The 19,044-nt window shown below is 41.6% G+C and overlaps 1 protein-coding gene across 5 annotated transcripts in view; it reads right to left on the bottom strand.

Annotated features, from left to right (window-relative positions):
• DISC1 (DISC1 scaffold protein) overlaps positions 1–19,044 on the bottom strand; it is a 320,664-nt gene that overhangs the window by 61,069 nt on the left and 240,551 nt on the right. For 4 of the 5 annotated variants that reach the window (XM_085219747.1, XM_085219741.1, XM_085219739.1 and 1 more), the window contains 2 exons: positions 15,617–15,773; positions 14,846–14,885 (listed from right to left, as the gene is read on the bottom strand). The exons of the other annotated variant lie outside the window; for it this stretch is intronic. In XM_085219747.1, the coding sequence (XP_085075873.1) occupies positions 14,861–14,885; positions 15,617–15,773 (182 nt within the window). In that variant the 3' untranslated portion in view covers positions 14,846–14,860. Of the gene's footprint in view, positions 1–14,845; positions 14,886–15,616; positions 15,774–19,044 lie in introns of those variants that run through there. 5 annotated transcript variants of the gene reach the window in all.

Below are 19,044 nucleotides of genomic sequence, written 5' to 3' on the forward strand. Positions count from 1 at the left end.
AAATCAGTGCGTAAACAGCATGTGGAAAAAATTATCTCTGGGAAAAGAAGTAGTGTTGCAGTCTTTGCTGCTTCTCATGCAGGGCTTTTCTTGCTGTTTGCCACTGACAGTTGGTGGACTGGTGACAAAAGCTGATACTGATATTACCCTGAGCTCTTTATTTCCCAACTACACTTGTTAGTAAGCAAGTAATTATTTTAGCATGCATGGCATGAAATGAGACTCCACAGGTAGAACAGAAGTTCACCCCAGAGAAGAAAAACTCCAAGTTTCCAAAACTCCATGCCAAGTTACTCAGTTTGTTTTCTGTTACAGTGCAGTTATATGTAACTATAGTGGGAATGGCCAGAAACAGTGATTGAACACATGGTGGGAAGGCAAGGCCAACCCAGGGACACTCAGGTGCATGCAATGCACTGGAGTGACTGGAAGGGGTGGAGCCAGGATGCACCGCTTTCCAGACTTCATTTAAGGGTTGGCAGTAGAAGTAAGGGTATCTCTTGCTGGAGATCCCTTCGTACCAGAAGCCTTTTAAAGGTAAGTAGTTCTTTTCCTTAATTTTTGCATCTGAGGTTGGTGCATTTGGGCTTGTTCTCTTTTGTTGTAGCCAATGAATTTGCTACCCTGTTACTACTGTCCTATTATAACATTACAGTAACCTAGAGGCACACAGTAGGGATCAAATTGTGTTCAATTGTATGGATAGAAATCTTATAACATAAACTCATATATTTGAGTAAATTATTTAATTTATACTTTTAAAATCAATAGACTTTAAAATAAGTCTTTTTTCCTCTGTTGGAGGATGTTCCTTTCTTTTATTTTATGGATGTTGGGTGTGGTTTTTTGTTTTTGTTTTTTTTTAAGCTCCGACAGTAAAGGAAAAGGTTTTTGTTTCCTGTTTATTGAACATTTTATTTTCTAGTTTCTGTATGCCAGAGAAAGAGCTGGCTTTGATTTCAGATAATGTAGAGGAACAACTCTGTGCAGAACTATTGCAGCAGAACTTAAGTTGAATTAGTTTTGTTAAATGATTTGTTAAACATTAAGATTGTAGCCTAGTGTACTAAATCCATTTTGAAGAACACTTAAACTGCTAAGCTGTGGCAATAGGACAGGAAAAAAATAAAAGAATATATATTAACTTTGTAGGATTACAGTCATGAAATTTCTTATCACCATCCCAAATTGGGCAGCAATTTTTTTCCCCTCCAGGTCAGATGAGACTGGAGCCCCCTGCTCTCTAAGGAAGCACCCAGCTCCATGCAGCATGCATCAGTAATGAAGACAAGGCTGGTGGGCAGTGAATGTAGTCCTGGCATGCACCCAAAGTGCTGTGCTGAGGATGGAGAGAAGTACAGTGGGTGTGTGAGGAAGGAAGAGGCTGGGGATGGAGCTCCTTCCCACCACCCTGCCTGGCCCTGAACCTCCTGTTTCCCATTTTCTGCAGGGCTATTCATGGCCAAATTCTGACATACACCCCTAGCATCCGGCAAAGTGAATGGATGTTGTGTTTTTCCACACAGCTGGGATGAGAGTTTTTGGCCCCCAGTGTTTAGCTACGGGTTCCTGACTTGGTATGTTTCTGCTATCCTCAGCGTAGAATCATAGACTGTCTTGGGTTGGAAGGAACCTTAAAGATCATCTAGTTCCAGCCGTGTGCCCATTTGCAAGGGAAGCCCACTATATTGTTCAGTTAAGGTGAAGTTGCTAAGATACGTAAAGTGCTGGTCTTTGTTCAGCATCTTCCTTGTGCAGTTAGGACTGCAGAGGGAGAGTGACTTGCTCAGCCACACAATGGCTCAGCAGTATATCTGCAGTCATCTCTTAACCTCCCTCTACATCCAGAACCATGCAACCAACTAATATTGCATCCCTGGGGAGGACTTGCTCTGTGCAGCTCTGGCCTTTTAACCTTTTAATGCTCTTCCAGTTTAAGCTCTTTGTGGCAAGATCCAGACTGAAATTGCTGAACGCAGATGTCACAAATTGCTTTTCAATATGCTCTGGTGATGCCTAGAGCTGCTGACAAGACCTGAAAAAAGCTGTATTTTAAAAGGTTTTTCGTCTGGGCGAGCTTTAAACTGCCTTCTCCCTAGTTCAGCATCTGTTCCCATGTGAATGATGAACTGACTAGCGCTTTCCCCCCAAAATGGGCTCATAGCCTGCAAAACTCTTTGCCAAAAGGTGAAAGTAAATATTTAAAAGAAACGTGATTCTGGAGAAGTTGGAAAGCCTCATTCCTATGGTTATTTTCTAAAAGAGTTTAAGAGGAAATGAGCAGGATCCTCCATGAGATTACTGCTGTATCTCTCTCAGGCAGTCTATGGAGGGGACCACTGGACACAGGATCTGAGAGAAAGGGACTCTACATCTTGTATTTTGTGATAGGTCCTGTGTCCTAAGGGACCACTGGCTGCCCACCCAGTGGGAGAAAAGCAACCTCCTAAAAACCACCTGGAAAAGTGCATTGCTCCCACAGAGCTGCCTTTGACAGAGCAAGCAAACCAAAAACACATTTGGGAAAAAAATGAGGTCTTCTGGTGCTCACCGCCAGAGTGACAGAGGACTGAATGGAAAAATCTTCCCTCCAGCTTTGTGAGACATTCCTCACAAGTACTGCCACAAAAAATTCTTCAACTCCTCTGAGCTTTAATGTAACGAAGATGTGCCAAAATTGCTCTGGGCAACTACATCTTTATTTGTTTACCTTCTTTAAAGTGTGTTCACTTGAGTGTTAATATCTATGATTGGATATTGGAGTTGTATTCCTCTTTTGATTACTGAAAATGTTTTTCTTCTTACCCTCATCATCCTCCTTTCACCCTAATTTCTGCAGATGTCTCAGGTTGCTGCCCTGCAGTTAGTGACTAGAAGATGTTACTGTGCAAATTATATTTGATAGTTAATTTTGATATCGATATTTGATCAATCACTACACCTGTTTCTGTTAGCACGGATGTCTAATTATATGCCAGCTTTTGCCTGAAATGCACCAAAACATCATTGATCACCAACAGTGTTGATGAATAAAAACGCTGATGACCATAAATGTAAATCCCAGACCAGCCATGACTAGGAGTAACTTGATGGCAGGTCTGGATGGGAAGGCTCTTCCCCATTGGCTGCTGCCAGGTCACTGGGGCTGTGGCTGTGCACCCATTTCATCCTACATGTGATGGAGACATCGGCAAGGAGAATGTGACTTGGCACATTCTTCCTGGCACCTCCCAGGGACAGCCTCCCTCTGCCAATTCAACCATGATGAGCTAGACATAGCCTGATTGGACACAAATTTACAACTCTTTCCTTACCACTCACAGTCTGCCTGTTTATTTATCTTCTAAATTCAAAATCCCTACAATAAACAGTGGGTAGCACACAATAGCATGTTTACCCTTGCTTCTTTTGTGAGCAGATTTCTTAATTGCCTCTCGTGATGACTGTGTATTGCACTAGTGCTCCCAGTCCCGGGAGACCTCACGCTTGCCTGGTTTTGCTGCAGGGTGTTTCTCAGAGCAGATGGTTTTGCTCTCAGAGGCTGCATTTTCCCTTGCAGGAGAAACTGTCACGGCCCAGCACTGAGCAGTCCCTGAAGCAGGTGTGGGACTGGAAGGTGTCTGCTGGTGGGAGCAGGGAATGGAGTGGGGACAGAGCTGCTGCCCTCTAGCAGAGCAGAGTCCACAGGGCAGAAGCAGAGCATGGCAGGCTGGATGCCACCCACTTCTGCAATATCTCATCTGAACCTTTAACTTGTTTTAAACAATTTTTTGCTACAATAAAAAAACTTAATGAGCTCTTATTCTGCTTTTCTATCTTGCATAACAGCATGAGCTGATCAGGCAATTTTATGTATGACAGTGAACAACTCCCTTCTTGCAATGATTTTCTGGACTTTGGGTGGACTTGGCTTTGTTATACCAGGCAACACTTGAAGAGATGATTATCCCCACTCTGTGAATGAGGAAGATGAGATAAAGGGAAGGTATGTGACCGGATCAATGGCCAACAGCACTCGCAGAAATAGGTGTGGAAGGCTGTAATACTCAGAAAGTTGTATATGGTTGTTTGTTCTTCTTTCATGGCACCAATGCTAATTCATTGCCTGGCACATAGTACTGGATGGGAGCATACATTACTAGTAAGGTTCACCTTCCGTTCTTAATTATTGCTTATGAAATGAGCGCTAACAGGACTCCACCACTCTTGAGAAGGCATTGTGCAAACTATTAGCTAACCTATTATCAACAGTTATGGTCATTTAGGCACATCCACGTTTGTTCATCTGACACTGACTCTGCATATGGAAAATGCTCTGCGATCACAAAGCAGCTGCTTTTGAAGTATTGTATTTTAAGGCACTCTTTTTAAAAAAACAAATGTCAAAGGAATGCCCCCTCAAGCCTCTAAAAAAAAGTTCAAGCACGCATATTTTGACTAATGTCTTGCCAAAGTTTGTTTTTAATTGACTTTTTTTTTTACATTTAATTACCATATAGAAGTGCAGAAACGCAAGTCAAACCACAAAAATTCCCCTATTTTATTTCATACTCAAAATAAGTTACAGTAAAATTGTCAAATGCATGTATTTTTTAATAAACTGGGAAACTCTCTATCTTGAGAAGAGACAGTTTCATCTTTGCATCATGGCCACTGGGCAATAAAGCTATTTCTCTGGAAAATTTCTATTCTTAGATTAGGGGAAGAACATAGGGAGATGCTGTTTCTGAAGAAATAGTAACAATATGTGCTCAGTAAAGCAACAGGGGTAACCACAAGGGCTTCCAGAAAAATCTGACTTATATGCAGCAAAGCTCTTCCACCAATATTTTGGAGACAAAGTTTTGAGAAGGAATTCAACCTCTTGAGTTCCACAGGCCTTAAACTTAGTGCCTTTGGGTGCTGACCCTTAGAGTGCTCCTAGGACTCACTTCAGGATTGCCAAGCATACCTCGTCCTTGCTGGTACCCTGGGAATTTGGGTTGCTTTCTGAAGGCTGGACATGCAGCATCTCAAAAATCAGTTGCCTGCTAATGAGTTGCTACCTCTGATTAGCTGATCATGAATTTTTAAAGTCCTTTCAATTGTGAAGGTATTACCCACCTGATCCAGTTACTGTGCAAAACATGTCTTTCCAGAAAATTTAATAGCCTTTGTGAGGGTGTTCTGGATCTGACCTCAGGGACAGAAGTGCACAGCCAGTCTGTGAGCACATCAAGGATTTAATGTTTCAGTGGCCTTGAAGGCAAACCTTGCTACTTCAGACTCCACCCCAAGGCTGAGTGATGGAGTGATGGAGTGGAAGGCAGTATGATTCCAACAGGGGTCAAAATGATGTCTTCGGAACCAAGATTGAGAAACTGTGAGCCAAAGAGACAATGATATATAGTCACCTAAATCCAATCAAGTCACGAGCCACCAAGAATGCACTGACTTGTTTCTGGCTTCACCACAGCTCCCTTCCTGTTCTCTTTAGTGGCTAAGAGAAAAGCCTCATACAGAGGTGGGGGTTGATCTGGTTGTGATGGCTGGTGCTCAGCAACCACCTGATATTATCCCACCAAGAGGAAAGTAAGCCTTACTGCTGGAGAAATCACAGCTGTATCAGGAATGGAGAGTGCGATGAACAGATGAGGAAGTAGCTTGCCTCAACAGTACTCACTTGGCCTCCTGCTTGAGAAGTAGATACAAAAATAGGTATCTCTTCCTAAGGGCCTCACTAGCAATGAGTTAAATCATGCTCCAAGCATCAGTGCATTTACTGTATTTTTTTCCCATCCTGTCTGGACAGATGATTGTTTCTCAACCTGTCTCACTCTCTCCATGCAGAGAGGAGATGGCCCCAATGCAGCTTTGATGAAATCTAGAGGAAGAGAAGATTTCTTCTATTGCTCTGCAGCATCCTGGCTGTGATTGGTGAGAGATTGTTTGGAGTCATGGGTTCTAGTGGTGTTTGCAGCAGTTTCTTCCCTTTAATTCTCTGCATGTAAGGAGCGTCCTGAATGGCAAGCAGAGTGATCGTAGCATGGAGATCCTCAAAGGACCCACTTGCAGCCCTGCTTCTTGGATTTGATTTAATATGACATTTTGATATTGCCAGCTCTGTTGTTTTATCCACTTCTTTAAGATAGCTGAAGATTTAATGAGACTGGAAACAAACAGTTACCTGAACATCATCTTTTTTTTTTTTTTTTTTTTTTTTTAGCAAACTCATTTATGATTTTCACAATAGAAAAATCACTTTGAAAAGAATTCAACTTTCTGTAATTTGTTTTTTTTTTTTTCAGTCTCACATCCAATCTGATTGTCTGGGAAGAGCAAAGGGTGGGTATTATGTCACTTGTAGGATCAGAAAGAATGCAGCTAGAATGAAAGGCCCTTCAGGTTTCTGCAGGGAATTTCTGGGATTTTGAAAAATAATTAGGTTTGTCATTAACAGCCTTTGTTCACTTTATTTTATTTTATTTACGTTGCAGTTATGTTTGTTGATGCACTGGCTACTTTGTCTGGCCAACTGCTTAATCTCACTTTACCAAATGTGGGTTTGTAGAGATGTAAGAGCAGATGGATACCTTCATTCCAGTAAATCTTTTTTACAATGTTTGCCTTTGTTTATTGTGTGAAGAAAGGGACTCTGAAGGAATCCAGAAAGGCAAAGGTTTCAAAGACTTTGCATATTACTCTTGGAATATACTTACGCAAATCTGGCCAGGGCCCCGTAGCTCCTGCAGCAGTTATCTGGAAGGTGTGCTGCTGGACATCTGCTTTGCATCAGAAGGGCTAGAGCTGAACAAGCCCAGTGCAGACAGGTAGGCCGGACTATCAGCCCTGTTTGGTTCAGGCGTTTGTCATTAGATCAAAAACAGTTTCCTTTTACGTGATATTTTTTACTTCTAGTCCTTTTTTAGAGTCTGGCTGGATGTATTCTCCCTGCACCCACCATCCATTTCTTTCAGATCTATTAAAAGAATATACCACTAAATAAAGATATATAGACAAGTCAAAGGTGATAGCGATTGCTTTACTACATATGCATATATATAGCTTTTCCGTCGTTTTGAAAAAGGGTTTTAAAAAGACAAGGAAAAGAAATCAAACTGCAGAGGACCTGAAATCTTACGGTGGACTGGTAGCATCTGTTTCAGCTTTGATAAAACACAGTGTAACAACTCCCAGAACAGCTAGTAAGGATGGGAGATGGAAACACCCACTGCTTGCACCTGGGTTCGCTTCAGATCTTCAGATTCACCAGTCCAGCTCTGCAACCACTGGTGTAGAGTGTCCCAGAAGCCTTCAGAACAAGACATGGCATCATTCTCTGCCAGGTCCTGGCTCCTGCCATAACAGCCAGGAACCTGAAGTATGAAACACAGATGTCATGTGACATGGGAATACCAGTTCTAGAAAGAAAAACACAATTTCCGATGTGATCCTAATTCCCATTAGTTCACAGGGAGTGAATTTCTCTCTCTCCATCTAAAAGCTCCAGTTGGTATGGCCAAAGGGAAAGCTCTGTTCTTCTCACGTAGAGGCAGCAGCAGTCCGTGGATACCTCTGTTAGGCACAGAGGTGTCTCCAGCTAACCTTGTGCAGGCTGACACACTCATTACGCAGGTTCTTCCAAGGTGGATCCTAAAATCAGGGTGAGCTGTCAGGTGCTCCCCTGGTCTACAACAACATCAGCACTTTGTTGCCTGTGCCCCGTTTTGGCATGGCCTGGCCACTCGGAGCCAAGAAGCCCCCAGCAGCTGCACAGGCTGTGCCTGCAGCGTGTGGTGGGCTGCTGGAAGGCCCCTTAAAACAGCAGCTGTTGCTCAGAGGCCAAACATTGCTTCTATGTCAGTTTTATAATCAGGTCACCCAGATTCCACCTCAACATATCCTCCTCCCAGGAGCCAGGGAGGCTCATTTTACAAAGATTAATGAATGCTTTTTACAAGTTGCTGAACTTGTCAAAGTGTGTCCTCAAGCTGGCCAGGTCCTTCTACACTGCTGGCACTGAGGCAGGTAACTTCCGCACCTGTGCTTGCTGCAAGCATCCAAGAGGTGTCTGGCAGTACCACCACCAGGCTGTGTTTGTCATTCCCTAATGCAGCTGACAGTGTGATACATTTTCTGTCAGGGGAAATTTAGAGGCACATTATCCTCCTTGACAGGAACAGTGAGTCACAAACAGCTCCTAAGGAGAAATGTCCACACTGTGAAACGTGTCTCGGGGTTTTTTAGGCTGCAGTTTGATCTGCCTACTAATCGTGTTTGCAGATTCACAGACATCCCCCAAAAACCAAAGCATGCAAATACATGGTCTTTCTAGAGATGCAGCTGCCAGACTTTTCTAGAAATTTTCATCTTCTTTGAATAGCTGAAAGCAACATCAGTTATGCTACTCTCTCTTCATGCCTTCTGTTCTGCTACCAATTTACAACTTGGTGGCAGTTCAGTGTGTCTGGGAGAGGGTGCTGGGCCTGGTCATCTCTAGTCAATTGTGCAAGGAGCAGCAGCCGTCCTTAGCTGGTGGCAGTGGTTTCTGTCACAGTAGTTTGAAACCAGGGTTAATAGCGCCTCTGGTATATTTAACTTGAAAGTTACCATAGTAGGAGTGGAATGTTTCTGTCAAAATGTTGGTTTTGTGGGTTCGGTTTCATCTTCCAGCAAGCAGCATAGCCTGGCTGCATTAATCACTCCTTTCCTCCTCTTGCGCTCTCTCTCTATGTACTTGTATGGCTCTCATCACACTCGTATCTGAGTGCCTCACCCTCTAAGGAATTTAAGAATAAAAATAACTTTATATCTCCTTTCCCAGGCTGTAGAACTGTCTTCATTTTATAGTTTCCTAAAAGAACGTTATGCATACTTTATCCCAAAAGGACCCTTACTTTTATTCACTAGGAGCACGCGATGGAAAAGTCACTTCAAACAGCAATTGGAAGTAAACAGTACAGGGAGAAATTCTAGCTATTCCTCTGCAGTAGTCCTTATGTCTGCACTGCACAGAACCTTGCCATGCACCTCGAGGAGGGGAGGAGTGAACAGCAGAGGCACAAGACCTCTGCATGAGAACCTGAGGCTACAGCTAAGCAGCTATTCGGCCTATAAGGGGTTCTGTGGGTGGGATGGGAAGGTGGCTGCAAAGGGATACAGCAGAACAGCTCTAGAAGCAGTTCCTCCCCAAAGGGAAAGCACAACACTGCAGAAGTCAACTGCTGCTCTGTACTTGACACCAGAGCAGCAGCATGGTGACACAAGGGAAGCCTTTGTCCTTTGGCTGTCTCTAAAAGCCAAGAAGTCCCAGAACCTGGGTCCTAGAAATAGAACAGCAATGTAATTTCTATTGCGTGTGTGTAAAATTAAATTACATCCAACAAAGTGCAAAGTAAATGCTTATTTGCCAGCAGTAGTGGACTTAACTCAACTGCAGCACATTTTGGGATGCAGTAGTTAATGCTGTAGGCCACAATGAAGATATAAATGCTCTGTATGTGCAAATTATTATTATTATTATTATTAAAACTGGATTTAGTAATGTAGTAAATGTGCTGCAGAATAATTAAAAAGAAATTTAATTTCTTCCAGTTATGTGTGGGGAACGAGCACACAAAAAATTAATGTTTCACATAAAGAATTAGCAAAACATTAACTACACTTGCTGTGGGGGAGGTAAGTGTTTGTTTCCTGGAAAAAAACCTTCTTCCAGATGGCCCTATCAGATACTTTCTATTAAATTGAACAACCTGTTTCGTTTCACAGATGCTATATTGCTTGTTAGTGATGCTAATAGTTTTTATGTAAGAAACTGCCAATCCTAATTACCTGAAGAATGTGGTGCCACTATAAAGGAAGGCATTTGGCTACAAAGCACACCTGGTAAGATCTGGCAGGGAGATCAAGAGTCATTTGCAGCTACATTTGGGAATGTATACTACTATCATGTTTTCACAGTCGTTTCTGCCTCGTCATTCTGGCTTTCCAGGAAATAATACAAGCCTTAATGCTGATTCCATATATGATTTCATGTATCCCCAAAAAGCAAGCTTCCATTGTCACGAGTAGCATGCGTGGGAATGAAATAGAGAAAAGAGAAAAACTTAATCAGTCTATCCATTATCCTGTATTAACAGCGACAAATTCTTCAGAGGATGGTGCAAAGAAATATAGGTGGGGTTTTTAAAGTGGTTCAGGTGGCAGAAGAGATTGCTATATAGCTTGAATTTTCAAATGCTCTTGGTGCCTAAACTCCACTGGCATCAGCAAGCATAAGAAGTTTACAGAACAACTAACACTTTTGATCATCCCTTCACAAGAAAGGCCAAAGGACCTTTGAGTTCTTATTTAAGGGATGCTTAGAGCAAAACATAGCTGGAGTGTTATGTGCTATTTTGTCTATAGTAGAAATCCTACTTAGAAAAATACGTGCACTTGTATACACTCGTATTTACCAAGAGAAACCTTATAGCTCACAGAAGAATTTATTTTAGAATACTCTGGTATGTAAATGTCTGGCAAGTGGCAATCTGTGTTGTTTGTAAGGCAGCCAGATCTCCAGGTGATTCGCATTTGAAGGAAGCATCTGAGCTGACTGATGTGTGTAAGAGTGAATCTGAAATCAAAGAGCTCATGGCAGAGCAGAGAGCTTTGTGACAGATCCCTTTTGGGAGAGGCAGGGAGTCCCCCACGTTGCTCCCTGAGAGCTTGCAACAAGCTGGCTGGAATTGAATTAAGGCTTTGAAAGCAGTCTTTAGCCTGTTGGAGCTGAGTGGCTGAACTCTGTGCCAGGTCACATATGGAAAGAGGTTATTTTGCATTAGCAAAGAAGATTAGATTTTCATATTTAAGTCTTTGTTGAGACCTTGGCCTTGCATAAAATGACAGCCAGGTGAGACCTCATCGGGTCTTGCTCCTTAAGAGAAATGAAAGGAGAGTGTGACAAAACTCTTGATTCTGCCATTATCTGGATGGAAGAGCACCCTCAGAAACAGTGTGCCTCCACTCCCACCCTACTGCATGCTGTGGCTGAGGCACCGTTCTCCTAACTCCTTCCTTTGCTTAGTTCACTTTTACAATCAGCACAACACCATGCATTTGCAGGGTGAGCTTGAGACTGAATACGTTGGTTCTGAGTCCTCAATAAAATATAGTTTTCCTGTTTGGTACTGCTGAAGTGTCTTAATGCAATGAACAATAGAAATACATTCAACAGTAAGGTATCATCTGGAAACTTTTCTCAGGCCTTGTCTGCGAAAACAAAAAAGGTATTAGAATTTTATTGCACTAACAGGCCAAGCACAGCTGCCCTAGAGCACAGGACTTACGGTGGTTACACTGGTGTAGAACTGTTCCTGTACCTTGACAGCAGCTTTTACTGGTGCTTTTGTACAGTGCATTTCTTAAGGGAACTTTTCCCCTCTGCCAGCTCCAGCCACGCTCTGGACAGCCCAGGTCAGCTAACCGTGTCCTGACAGCCAGCCTGACATCTACAGGTTCCTGGGTTGTGAGGACACTGGGGGTGCTACCACAGTGTCCTTCACACCTCAGAGTCATGATGCCATGATCCAGCTTCATCACAACCCTTTGCCACTTTCCTTCTCCAGTCATGTGCCTGTGGGCACAGAATGGTTTCGCAAAAGTTGGCACTTTCAGTGACATGAATGTTACCTTACCTACTGGTCTGGTGATGCCAAGGTCATTGTTTTGATCTGTTTCCTTCCTTTGCTGTCTGAGCTCCTCTGCACTTCTTCTTCACTGTTATGGGTGGGAAGCCCTCTGAAGAGGGTCAAGTATCTGGCATTCCACTCACTTCCCATGTGCACAACCCATTCCTGAGCCATACACTGTGACATAATTGCTGGCAGTTCCAAATTTTCTCCCTTGGAGAAAAACAAGTCATGGAAAAGTGGACTAGAGGAGAGTCCAAGAGGTCATCTAGGCAATTCTGCCACCATAGGGCATCACCAGATCTACCTAAGTACTTCCTGATGGATGTTTGTTGCGTAAGTGCTCAGACATCCCCACATTTAGAGGCTGTGTAGCCTCCTCAAGTAGTCCTTTCCATTGCTAATTATCCTGGCTGTTGAAAAGACTTTCCTAATATTTAAAGCAAATTTCCCCTGCTGCAATTATAGCCTACTACCTCTTGATCTGGCCCAAGTATTCATGAAGAATAGATTACCAATTCGTATTTTACATCTAGTGTTGTTGTTTGTTTGTTTGTTTGTTTGTTTTAATCTGAATATCTTCACCTTCTTGCCAGCTTCCTTTCTTTGAATACAGATCTTGTTGTCCCTCTTTAGCCAAGCATCTTAAATGTCCAGCTGTTTGTATTGGCCTTCTCTGCCTTTTCTTTCTTTTTACTTTTCCTGAAGTCTGATTTGCCAAACTGGACATACTAATCTTGCAGAAGCTTTGAGAAAATAGAGAAGGAAGTAAAGGTGATTTCATGTACCCTATGGATGACATTCTGCCTCTCTTTGCGGATGTTTGCATTGTTGATTCATGTTGTCATGATCCATTCTAACCACTTGTTCCTTTCCAGCAGAGCGTCTGCCCTGCCATTTCTTCCTTATATTTTAGCATTTGGTAATTTAAGAAGTACTCTGCATTTATACCTCTGAAATTACATCTCTTTTATTTCATATTATTTTCCAATCTGCAAAGATCATTCTGAACAAGTCCTCCTAAGATTTTTAGCTACTGCTTTGACATTGTTTTCATTTTTATTTATTTTATAATATTTGTTATTATTTGTCTAAACCATTAACAAGAATATAGAATACTACCAACTCTAGTGGAGGAACAACTGGTAATTGCTCTTTCCATATATCTTCATGTTGCAAGTATTCCATGCATCTGGTCCTGCACCACTAATTACGACAAAACTCCCTCTAGGATCAGAAAAAGTTTTGCTTTAGCAAGAATGTTTGTCTAGTGTTTCAGCGTATGAGTGTTCCCTAAATACATTAATACTTGGCTCCATGTATTTAGGCACATTTGCCAGTTAATAAGAAAGGATTCCCCAAACCATATATTTCTTTAGTTAGGAATGTTATTGTTTCATTAACTGGTGGAGAGGGAGTGGAGGAGTGGGGCTGCTCTGACATCCAGTGTCCCTCACTTTGAGTGAACTCCTAAAAATCACAATATATAAAGGGAAGCTGACTGAATAGTTTCAGCATATTTCTGTCGACGTTCAGGGTGGGATTTGTCTCATATGGCATTAAATAATGAAGAGAAATAGAATCAACTAAGCTGAGTGCTTAAGGCAGGTCAAGAGACTGTTGGGCCTGTCTCTCCACTTACGATAGAAAAAGCCTGAAATTCTAATTCAGACTGAGTGTCTGGTTTTTAAACAACTTAAGTTACCATACCCAGGATATAAGAAAAATACTGTGTGGTTTCACAGTCAGCTGACATCAGTCTAAATCGTTCTAAATGGAGGCAACCTGCCATCTCTCACTTCCCACCCTTCCACTGATCCTTCCTCAAAATGGACAAAAGGAACCCTTCCTCTTTCTTGTTTTGTTTTGTTCCCCACTCCTTTTTTTTTCCTCTCAATTATTTATTTGTAAGATTATTGTAAAAGCATCTGATCTGTCTGGATATACAGAAATATTAACGTCATCATGACATGTAATGGCAACATTAATTCAGGGCCTATTAATGTACCCTGAAACTATGCCATCCACTTGAAGTAATGTTTCATTTTGCCTAAAGTTTGCTTATAGAAGAAAATTTTACCAGTTACGTTGCTAAAACGATTTAGCTTGACTTAAAAAAATATAGTTTATATCAGACATTTTGTGTGAATGTTCTTGTTCAAGAAAAATGGTAGTTTTCAATTTATCTTAAATTAATTCCAAAACACCACTGATGAAACGGCAGGGAAGAAAAAAAGAAGGAAAAAAAAAAAGAAAGAAAGAAAGAAAGAAAGAAAGAAAAAGCGAACACTACAAATAAAATGCGTTCTTCTTTCCTAAGAAATAAATTCACACCAGGAATTATTCCAGTAAAACTAAATCAGTTTGAATTCATGCCTTTGTTTATGCCACTGTAAGTTTTCCATGTAGACAACCCCATATAGGGAAGTTACGTTTTATAATATAATGAGGTTACAATGTGCTAATCCCCTTGGACTGAAGCAATTATCACCTGCCTGCTAGGTGTTAAATGCTGCATTACAAGGGGATTATTTTCTCTTTTGTTCTGACTGAGGCCTGGTCTACCCGCAAATTCACACTGGTTAAACTAATTCAGGAGGGAGTTTGCATTTTGCCTCCTCTGAATCAGTTATGTATTGCATTAATAAAACTGGACTCAAAGACAATTCCCTTGGAACGTTGTAATTCAAACTAGTAAAATGATCATTTCCGTGCTACTTGGCTATTTATCATGATGCTCTAGCCTGTTACTTTATCTGTAGCACATTTTATTATACAGTTGTGTTTTCTCTTCCACAGACTACCTCACAGTCTTGCACTAATACACAGCTAAATATCATAATGAGGTGAGTTCGAGGTTTTCCCTGGAAACAATGCAAATGTAGGTGCCATGAGATGTAGGCCAGCAGTTGGCTTTTTTCCTTCCCACTTACCGCAGTAAACCAGTGCCAGAAGAGAGTCTGCTGTCAGAAATATGGTCTTCTGAACAAGTTATCTAGGTATTTGTAGAGCTCTTCCAGCTCCCACATCAGTCTTCATAGTACTGGAAGGTTATTGCCTTGATTGTTCTGGGTGAGTTCTAGTCATATTATTACAGCTTACATGTTTCAGTTTCCTTATATCTTATTTGAGTGAAGTTCTGATCACCAACATTTTTTGTAGACACACATCCAGAGGCATCTGTCTACCACTTCAGAGCAGACTGTGGTTTAGTGATGGTTGAGTGAGCTGTACCTGTGCACACATAAACACACAACACTCCTCATCTACAGCCTCACTAAAGGCAGTCAGGCAAAGAGAAATACCCACTCAGGAGCATGCCTCAGATCTTGTATCCTGAGCTGGCCCTTTACCAGTGACTTCAAAGCTGGAAGATGTTTTTCAGCATGAGCTGTTACTCCCTGTTCTTCTAGATGTGCTTGTAATGCTACCAGGCATGGCCCAGAACCACTACTCTGAGGCACTGCCTCTTACTTTCTTCTCCCTACTTCCTCATAGGCTGCAGGACAGATAATGTTCCTGTAGCCAGGCCATCTGTGACTGTACAGATGTATCGGACTTGCCCAATATTTTGAGAATATTGGCTTATTTGGACGAAAGGTGCTGCATAGTGCCAGCACTCCCACCATTTATTACTTGTAATTTATCAAGATACTCCTTGAAGGCTGCTTAATTAAGCCTATTGTTTTAGGCGCTTGGAAGAATTTATGCAAATTATCTCCTGAATAAAAATAGTATTCACTGTGGCTTTGGAAATGTTCTTCACCATTCTGAGTCCATCAGACACCGTCAATAAGAAAGTTGATGCCAGAACTCTTTATAAAGGCACCTTGAATCCCACTTCAGTTTCTTCTTACTGGTAAGCTCTGTTCCACACTTAGTGCAATCAGTGTAAGATTGGTAAGCTTATGAACCATGTCTGACTTCACCTAAATCAGCACTGTGTTTGTCTTACATATACCTACCAACCAAGGAGGTTGTGGATGCCCCATCCCTGGAGGTGTTCAAGGTCAGAGTGGATGGGGTACTGGGCAGCCTGGTCTAGTATTAAATATGGAGGTTGATGGCCCTGCATGTGGCAGTGGAGTTGGAGATTCATGATCCTTGAGGTCCCTTCCAACCCTGGCCAGAAAAAAAAAAAAATCTCACAGTGAGCATAACCCAGAAATGCTACAGGCAGTGTTTTTCCATATTGGATTGTATGGGAAGACTCACCAAGATTTCCTGATAGCACTATTCTATGTGGTGACACAAAGCAAAGGACATCCCAACTTAGCTCATTTTTACTGCAAGCCTCCTGCTGTAGCTTACCATCCTGAGCTGCAGTACAACGCTACTTAGAGTGGACAAAACACCAAGCAAGCTCTGATGCTTGTGAAGCCCTGAAGGGTTCAGGCATATTTGGAAGGAATGCAGATAGTGTAATTGCAGATAATGTGGTTTTTAGCAGAGATCAAGGAAAATAGAAGAGGTGCTGACTGAACTCTCATAGTCTTCTCTTTCCAGCATAGCTGCATCAAGAAATAAGCCAAAGAGTGGTACTAGAATGGAGTCTCATTTCAGTACCCAGGCTGTCTCTGGTTCAAGGGGAAGAGCAAAGGGAGAAAGCTCCATCTAATCTAGCTGTTGTCTGAACTGAAGTCAGTGAAGGCATATGACAGCACACAACTGAGAAATCCACCTGGATGCCTCTTCCACTTGCACACTTTATAATCATTATTGAATTAGGAGCTGAGGATTTGCAGGTTTCTCAGTTACAAAATAAAAAGGAGCAATTGTTACTTTTTCCACAACTGTCATGTTACTTGAGTCATATCTGACCTAAATCTAGTAGGAAGCCAAAACTGGAACTGTCAGAAGGATTTTTTTTCCTACTTATTAATGATGGCAAATGTAACACTCATGAAATCCCTGCCTTTCATCTCACAATAAAACTCAGAGCCCTATATATTGTATCTGCATTCCCTTAAGTATTGCCTGCTTCTGCCACTTCAATGAGGAATCCATCAGAAATGTTTTCCTTTGGCAACCAAGAATTTATGGAAAACTTTAACTCCAATAGATGTGTGAGAAGGGTGAGAAAAGAGTTGGAAAGTCAGAGCCAGCAATGATGAAGGTGGGAGGGCAAGGCATCTCAGAGAGTCACAACTCACTAGCTCAGGCTCTTGCCCAGTTTCCCATCTGCCTCCTCTAGCTATACCACAACCCGGGAAACCAGGCTGGCTCCTGGCACTTCTGACAGCTAGATAAAGTCAAAGTGTATAAGGAACTGGCTATTGAAGGGCAGCCTTTATTGCCAGGACAATCATTGTCCCCATTCTGCCTGTTTCCACAATGGCAAGAGGAGTAAGAACAGTTTTATAGATTGCTACATGCCTGGGAAGATTTTAGCCAGTGCTGATTGCTACTACTACCCTGCTTTCCCCCACTTCCAGATGCACTGGAGAGCACTGATGGAGCAAATTCTCATGCTGACCATGGACTATAGTTCAGCTCATTTTCCTCTGTTTAGGGTCAAACTACATTACTATCATACTGCTTTCCTAGCAAGCCCTTTAGAAGGCTGGGATTCCAGGCCTAATATCACATTCATGTCAGTCTGCACATGACTAGATCTCCTGAAATATCAACATTTTCAACACCTTTTTGGTTGCTTCTGAACATCAAGCTTTTGGCACCCATATTCTGATTTGCAGGAATAGTCTTTAACTTCAGTTCCTGTAAGCTTCACACAGACCTTTGAGCCTCCAGCACTACCCAGAGCCATCGTGCCTGAAAGTTGAACTGCAGAGATGACTGTTCCCCAAATGAAAGAGTGGGCGTTTAGGAAAATGTGACAACAAGTGTACAGCAAAACTTTGTACAAGTATGTAAGAGCACTGTCACAGAACTCCTTGAATGCACAAGTTCTGCTTCTGTAGTAGAGTCTTAGTCCCTGCATGCTGATCATCAGGTCATACCAAAAGATATTTGAACACTACAAGTTTATTTATTTTTCAGGGAAAACTTGTCCTTGCCCTTTTTCCTTCAAAGCTTGCAATGATTCAGTTGTCCCTGGCTGTAAATCTCCATCTTTTCAGGGTCATAAACTTTCTGTGCTGCTGCAATTTTATTGAAAGAAGCAGTTTTCCCTGCTCATGTCATCTCTTGTGCACTTTGATCTGGGTGAGGTGGCCTGCAGTTCTATAGAAGATAATGGGATAGCACTAAACCAAAGAGATCACATTAGCCGCCAAGGTAGAATACAATCTCTTTTCAGACTGAAAATACTTATTTTTCTTTGATACTGGCCATTACAAAACAAGACAAGCTAGGGCAGAACCAAAATTGTAATTCAAATAAATGTCTGCAGTGATGAAATTCCCTTCATTCAAACAGCAAAAAAGACTAAAGTGTGGGCTTTAGGTACTCCTAAATAACAGTTCCATGAACAACTCCCTTACATTACATTTCAAAGACCTATCACGTAGCAGTAGTATTGAACTCAGGTCTTTTCTCCTATGCTGTTACTCTACCTGAAGTACCACCCAGAGCCTATATCTAGAGCCCTTCTGGAATAAGACAACCTCTAGCTAGAAGCAGGCAGATAATCTCTAAGAAGCCAGGTTCTCAGAGGTGTAGGCTCTTCTGCAGTTTCTGTAGGAGTAATGTTGTGTATCCAGTGTGGTTCAACCCTTGCTCTGTGGGTCTCCAAAACTTGGCGGAAGGACATGATGCCACTTACTTTTTAACTTGATAGTTTCAGTATTAGGTGAAATTTAAGACAAAAGTATTTGCAATAAATTGCAAACAGATAAAGTAATAAAAATTCACTCTTAAGTTACTCTTCCCAGTAAAGATTCTTTTTGGATCTCAACAATTTAATATTTTTCTTTTACCTTCAACATAAGATGAAGTTTCTTTGCCATGTTGCTAGTGCTGCTTTCATTCTCACTCCCCATAATCTCCATGGAGAGAAAGGTAGAAGGCTAAAGGTGAAACTATTTTTCCTTCATCCAAAGTTCAAATTCTCCATGTGCAAAACACATTTCTCTATTCTCTTTCTTGAGGAAATGTTCTTGTCAAACCTGCAATTCTTTTCTGGATACCAGGTTATCAAAGGAAAATGACCTTTCTTCTGTATTTTCTATTTCTCAGGATCCTCTAGTTAACGTCACTAGTCCATATCATAATTCGTAAAATTCTAGCTTAGGAATACTTGCCTTTGTCACAGACTCTTGCTAAAAACAAAACACTATTCCTCTGTACTAGAAAATACTAAATGCCCACTAGATTTGCAGTTGTTGTTTAACCATGACTATCTTGTAAAAATATATATATGATATTGCAGATGATGTTGTGTAATATCAAACCCAATTTTTATATTTTACAGAAACTCTTTCGACAGACGCTG

Source organism: Meleagris gallopavo, chromosome 2 (assembly GCF_905368555.1).
Source record: "Meleagris gallopavo chromosome 2, MGAL_WU_HG_1.1, whole genome shotgun sequence".
Taxonomy (NCBI): Eukaryota; Metazoa; Chordata; class Aves; order Galliformes; family Phasianidae; genus Meleagris; species Meleagris gallopavo.